Below are 7,067 nucleotides of genomic sequence, written 5' to 3' on the forward strand. Positions count from 1 at the left end.
TATTTGGTAGCTATTTTTCTATTATAAATTGTTTTTACAAATTTGCCATAGTTTGCCTTTGACAAAACTTTTGATTTGGTAATAGGTAGCTATTTAGTTACTTTTATTTGTAGTTGAAACAAGGTCTGTAACTTCATTTTATGGTTTAATTTAGTTGTAGTTAAATTGCTCATATATGATATATGTAACGAAGAGCTTACTATTACTTTGGTATGATGTTATTTTTTTATAAGTACGTTTGAGTTTATGAGTACAGTTTGACTCAATTATTCTTTCGGGTCTTGGGGCCCTTTTTCTTCACATCGTTCAGGGCACACAAATTCTCGAATTATCGGGACCGGCCCCGGCTATGAGTTATACATCAGGGATGCAATTTCAATTTTAAATCTATCGAGAGGGCCTCTACACGGGATAACATTTGAGACCACAAATTGTGTTTTGTGACTATACTCGTTAGTCTTCAGTGTACTTTACCTGAATAAACTTTTTCCCATTGTAGTTAACCATAAAACGTGTAGTTTACAGTTATGTGCAACTCAACAGCTCCTTTAGCAGATGCGTTGAGACCATATTCAGCATGAACTTCTGTTGTAGAGGCATCTTAAATAGTGTTGAAGTGCATGTGCAACGACATTTCTTATATTGTCCAAGATATACTAGTGTAATATACAAAAAATTTATTTGTATATCATGTTCTGTTCTCTGATAATCATATTCTGTTTTCTAATAATCATCTTAAGTGCTCTAATCATCATTTTGCTATTATTGTATATCGTTCCTTGCACAGGCGTCTTCGGACATAGGCAAGATAGGCAACCGCCTAGGGCCTAAAAATTTAAAGGGCCCAAAATATTTAATATGTATATATCTTTTCTCAAAATATTCAAATAAATAAAATAGAAAATTGTCAATTAATGTATTATTGTAATTTTAAATAGTTAAATACATTGTATGTCAAAAAAAATTAGATAAATTTAAGTATTATCTTTCTATATGCATTAAAAAAATTAACGTGTATTAGGGCCCATTTTTTATTTTCGTCTAAGGTCTCGAAATTATTGAGACGGCCCTGGTTCCTTGTTAAACTTATCTTTGTTATACTAAACACAACACTCGTATGTGTTTTTATAAGTATGGGTTAATTGATGAGTTTTGTAAATAAAACACTCATACTACATACAATAAAAATAGAAAACATCAGCTAACAGTCGATCGGAGATCATATGTACTTAAACGACATGATTTAAAGCTGTAAATTACATAAAGCAAGATATGATACTATTGATCTCATAAACATAAAACATTTTTATAGAAAGAATTAGTTTCTCCTCTTGTTACTTAGTGGCCTTACCCATGTGTCCTTCCTCATCCCAAATTGCTCAATGAACCAATTGCGATACCTTCCATATACAAAGTTCCCCAAAATAATTCCAGATACCAAACCACCTCCAAAGCCGGTGAGTATGACAACCCAATCGATTACGTCGCTTGGGAAAAGAGACTCGTAGTAATCATCGCTTTTTTGTGGAAGAGTTGATAACGTTGAACCTTGACAGTCTTTGGATAATGGTTTTCCGCATAGCAAAGGATTACCAATGTAAGAATTGTTCTCAAATGTGTTGAACTGATATCCAGTTGGTATGCGCCCTTCAAGATTGTTGAATGACACGTTGAACCTCGATAGGAAGTTAAGTTGTACCAATTCTGGGGGAATTTCTCCTGATAGGTTGTTATGGGAGAGATCCAAAGATATAAGATTCTTTAGGTTCACCAGTGATGGTAACACATGACCCGTAAGACGGTTGTTGGAAAGATCAAGTGATCCAAGGCCTCGAAGTTCTGTGAGTGACTGTGGGATCTCCCCATCAAAACTGTTGTAAGAGAGGTCAATTCGAGCATACAAGTTTAATATCTTTGGAGGTTTGTCATCTTTGTTGGTTAACGGAGTCTCATGGGGAAAATATGGTGATATAGAAGTTTCAAATCCTAAAGAAGCTGATTTCATCGTCTTCCAAAACTTGAAGTAGTTGTCAGGTAGGTGACCACTGAAACCATTGTTTGAAAGCTCCAACGTCTGTAACTTGGGAAACTTCGAGCTAGAAGTTGACAAATCATGAATTCTACCGAAAAATTTGTTGAAACTTAAGATAAGTACTTGAAGCTCAGTAAGAGATCCTAACCAATACGGGAAGCCACCATCAAAAGAGTTATCTCCAAAGTCGAGATACTTAAAGTCAGTACAATTAGCTAATGATTTTGGTAGCTGTCCCAAAAATTGATTTCCACCCAAATCCAGCATCCTCAACTGGCATTCATGTGTAATGGTATTCAATATTGTGCCACCTAATTTATTTTGAGAAAGATTGATAAACAACATCGATTTGCTAAAAAGACATGTAGGAAGGGGTCCTGTCAAGCTGTTAGAAGACAAATCTAGGAGTTGAAGGTATTCAGGTTGACATATCAATGGTGGTATCTTTCCTGTAAAGTTATTGTGTGAAAGATCAATAAAAAACAACGTTTCTTGGTTGTTTTTTAAAAACGACACAGGTATGAGACCATCAATTTGGTTGTGGTCAAGTTGTAAGACTATCATCTCCTTTTGGAAGACGAGAAAGGAAGGGAATTCCTTCAAGCCACATGATGAAAGTCCCAATTCTTCTAGCTGAGGGAGGGTTCTATCTGTGTAGTTCCTGGTGGTGACAACTGATATTCCTGATAAATACAAAACTTGGAGTTTTTCGAGTCCGAGGAACGTGTCTAGGTCTACACTGCCGAAAAAGTTGTTATGAGTTAGGTAAAGAGTATTTAGCGTTTTGAAGTTGGAAAAAGCAGTGGGTATGGATCCATTCAATCGATTATTTTGAAAATGTATTTATGTTAGTTGGGTGAGGTTCATAAATGAAGGTGGGATACGACCAGGTATAAAATTGTTTGACAATGAGACAACATCAAGTTTGGTTAAATTTGCAAGAGAAGGAAGGATTTCTTGGTATATGTTCATATCATCTAGATAGAGCTCTTTGAGGTTCTCCAGTTTCCCAATCCAGCCGTACTCACTTTCCATCTTGAAATTATTTTCACCAAGATCTAAAATAGCGAGTTTCGACAAATTTGCCAATGAAGGACATGTGCCTTTGAAATTGTTTCCACTAAGATCCAAATTTGTGAGTTTCAACAAACTTGCCAAATAAGGAACTGGGCCTGTGAAATTGTTTTCGCTAAGATCCAAATTTGTGAGCTTCAACAAACTTGCCAAATAAGGAACCGGACCTGTGAAATTGTTTTGCGAAAGACTCAAGACTGTGAGTTGTGTCAAGTTAGAGAGTGAACTTGGAATGCTACCCGAGAAAAAGGAATCATCGAGATCCAATCTAACCAAGTGGTTTAGGTTGCTTATGGAGTCTGGTACTATCCCAAAAAAACTTGTTGTATCCAGATTCAGATATTCGAGCAAGGTGTTGTTACGAAAGTCGGGTAAGGAACCTGTAAGGTCGGGATTAAGTGCCAAGCTAAGACGCTTCAGTTTCGGTAACTGAAGTATTGCTACTGGAAATTTTCCTTGAAGCTGACAATCTCGGAAACTGATTGACGTCAAGGAAGAGAAATTGGCCAAAAAACGCGGAACGGAAGAGCTAATGTCCACCTCTCCGAGATGGAGTTCTTCGAGTCTAGTCAAGTTTTGAAACAAGTTAGGAGTTTGAAGCTTTAGTGAATTGGATGACAAATACAACTTAGACAGATGGATTAAATGTGAGATTTCATTTGGGATTTCACCATTAAATCCTGAATCTGAAAGATCAAGGCTTTTTAACTGCTTCAGACGAGCAATTTCAGATGGGATTTGAGATTCAGCAAAATCATTTCCCGAGAGGTTGAGCTTCCGGAGATGAACAAGGTTATAGAGAGTACTGTTAGATGTGAGATGTCCATGGATCAAGCTTTCGCTCAAATCAAGCTCGATCACACGACCCTCATTTCTGCTACACTTCACACCATCCCACAAACAACAATCAGAAACATTATCTGACGTATTGCTAATTGTGGTCTTTTTCCAAGAGTCTAACTTTTGAACCCCGCCATTAAAATATCTAGTGTAGTAGTCTTGATCAAGAATATTAATGCTTTGCTTAAATTCAAACAAAGCTAAACACCCTTCATCATGGGTTATTAAGGATGATGATGCAGGGGTGGATGTGATGAGGATTATTAATAAGTATACAAAGGAAATCATTGAGTTTAAAGCCATGAAGAGATGATAAGTAAAGTCGAATATGTGTTTTAATTTATAGAGACATTGCATACGTATGCTTAACATGCAAATTCACAACCACCAGCTAATAAATGCATGGTGGACTGGTGGTGATGAAAAAACTCGTGGTCGTCCCAATTTACTTATCAAATGCAACTGTTAAAATTGAAGAGTCAATATATATTAAATTATCCGAAAGGCCTGTGACTTAGCGGTGCCGAGTTAACGCATCAACTTGTGGGTTCGAGTCATGTGATGGATTATAATTGAGTGTGCGTGTTTGGTGTTCTAAAAAAATTACATATTAAATTCAACTATTTGGCAGGCCTTTTTAGAGGTATGAGTTGTGCCCGATTATATGTTCTCAAGCTAGACGTTTTCGTCTTTTAATAAGGTGCTTGGTTGTCGAATGATTTTTCAGGGGCTTTTCGTGGATATATGGTGCTTTCGTCTTTGGCAGTTTATCACGAATTAACCCCTTCAATTGTAAATTGGCATTCCACTCTTTGCTGAGTGGGATGACTCTCACTTGACAATATGGGTGTAGTGGAAAAGGTTGTGGAGAGTGTTGTTGTGAACTATTGGGTACATCATGTTTTATAAAGTAGCTCCTGTTTTGTTCTTACAACTTCTTTACCTTTTTAAAAATTAGTAAATGTAATTTTAATTGTTATTAAAATTAAGACACTCATTTAGAAAATATATCTATGTATATCTATTCTATTATATAAAGCACGTGACAATAATTCGAAGTGTCACCTTCTGGTTAAATTCTGCCACGTGTCACTCCAACAATTTTTCGTCACTTTTTTCTTTTATTTAAATATAATTAACCTTATATCTTTTCCTTTTTAAATAATTAATATTTTCGTTTTTTTTTTCTCTTTAAAAAACAATCTCACGATTTTGATTTGAATCAATCAACACTATCCTAGATTTTAGTTATAAGTTTATTTAAATTTTGTTTAACTAATTACGAAGTTTTAATTATAATATTGAGTTTTTAATCATACCATCAAAATTTTAGGAAAGTAAATAACGGTCTCTAAAAAATTATTTAAAATTATTTGATAAAATGATTCTATAGTACGGAGATGAGATACAATGATAAAAAAATAATTAAATTTAGAATTTATTTCATCAAAATTTTAAGAAACACTAGATGATACTAACTTAAATAATATGAGTAATATAAATAAATAAATTTAATGACCCGTATATATTTAATACGAGTATATATAGTTTCTAATTTTATTAATACGAGTATAAGGCTCAAAACCCGCTTCTTATATATAATGATAAAATAAAAAAATATTATGATAAAATAAGATTTAATAATTATTTTAGTTTTAATTTAAAACACCACATGGTCTTCTAAGGGCTCTTCCATAGAGAATTATCATGTAACGATTATATTTTATTTACGTCTTCATGTTCCTAATTACTATATTTTACATTTGACCGATAACATCGTGTCAATACTAACGATTTTAAAAACTACTATTTACAATTTTCGATCAACGGACGGGCTCATAAAGCTATACTAATGTTTTCGATACAAATATTATCAGTGATAAAGGAATTTTAATTGTAATTGTATTATACATTTAATAAGTATCATTATTAACGTTATCGACTACTAATTTATACAAATGTCGTGCAACGCACGGGCTCATAAAACTAGTTGATAAAATATATCAAATTTATACATTTATCTTTTTTCTTGTGGCTTTTCTTTTTGAACGCCCACAACATTTTGTTGACAAGTTTGTGTTTATTGTGATTGTCATGGTTGTTGTGAATTTGTGATTGTAGAATACGTTGTTCAGATAGCTGTTGAAGTAGAAATTGTAGTTCAAAAGAAATACGTTATTGTAATAGATTCTTGTATTGTTAGTCTAGTGGTATTGGACCATACCTCTTTGTTAGAGGTTGGGAGTTCGATTTCCTAGGGTGACAACATTGCCCACAAGAATATTCTTTGATCTTGAATTCCATGCAAGGTCGCCTTTCGCATATTGCGTTGCGAGGGCAGTGGGAGGGGGTTTTACCGGAAGACGATCGCATGGGTGGTTTAGTCCCTCCTTAGGTGATCACAAACTTTTGTTAAAAAAGGCGTTATTGTAATAGAAATTTTTATTCAAAAGAAAGTGGTTGACTGGTTGTTATTGATGCGAAAAGACTCCTTTTTTCCATTGATTCATTAACGACATCGTCACAAAAAATTTATTTTTTGCAAAAACGCCCCATGAGGGTGTTTTTTCGTTATTTTGGTGCCACCTCAGACAAAGACGGAAATTGTTTTTGCCGTAGTGGATGGTCTTCTTGGAAAACTTAAACAGGAAGGTGGTAAGTTGCGATGAAGATGTGGAAGATTTCAAAGTCTTCTTCTAGTCTTGTTGAATAGAAGTATCAAATGGAGAGGAAAAGAATACGAAAGTTGCTGTTTATAGAAATTCTAATGGAGACTTCAAAGTCATTTGATAGTCTTGTAATGTAATATACCAATATAGCAATATTCGACGTCCACATATAATTGGCTTGTAAGTAAGATTGCAAAAATTGCTATTCGGAGAGTGATGGATCGAGACTTTAGAAGGAGTAATCGGCAATTCGCAGATTAATCGGGTTGCTGTTTTTTGGCATAGGGTCAATATATACCACCATAATTGGTGTTCAATTGTTTTAAAAAAATCATGTCATCCCTAAGAATCGAACACATGACCTCTCCCTATCCCGTGACACGAAGTACATGAGGGGAACCGTTGGACTATGCCTACAAGTTCTATACATTTATATATTAAATTTCAAAAAC

The 7,067-nt window shown here is 34.4% G+C and overlaps 1 protein-coding gene across 1 annotated transcript; it reads right to left on the minus strand.

Annotated features, from left to right (window-relative positions):
• Positions 1-1,318: 1,318 nt before the first annotated feature.
• On the minus strand, positions 1,319-4,249 carry LOC139842323 (receptor-like protein 6). The gene is made up of 2 exons (XM_071832476.1): positions 2,917-4,249; positions 1,319-2,766 (listed from the first exon to the last, which is right to left on the minus strand). Exons 1-2 carry the CDS (start codon positions 4,247-4,249, stop codon positions 1,319-1,321), a joined length of 2,781 nt encoding a protein of 926 aa, XP_071688577.1.
• Between the last annotated feature and the right edge of the window lie 2,818 nt (positions 4,250-7,067).

Source organism: Rutidosis leptorrhynchoides, chromosome 1 (assembly GCF_046630445.1).
Source record: "Rutidosis leptorrhynchoides isolate AG116_Rl617_1_P2 chromosome 1, CSIRO_AGI_Rlap_v1, whole genome shotgun sequence".
In the NCBI taxonomy this organism is placed as follows: domain Eukaryota; kingdom Viridiplantae; phylum Streptophyta; class Magnoliopsida; order Asterales; family Asteraceae; genus Rutidosis; species Rutidosis leptorrhynchoides.

Excerpts from the sequence above, each read along its gene's own strand:
- LOC139842323 (XM_071832476.1), bottom strand. The coding sequence starts at position 4,249 with ATGGCTTTAAACTCAATGATTTCCTTTGTATACTTATTAATAATCCTC. Across the intron at positions 2,767-2,916 it reads AAACAATTTTATACCTGGTC|ACCTAGACACGTTCCTCGGA; the intron begins GTATCCCACCTT and ends TCGGCAGTGTAG.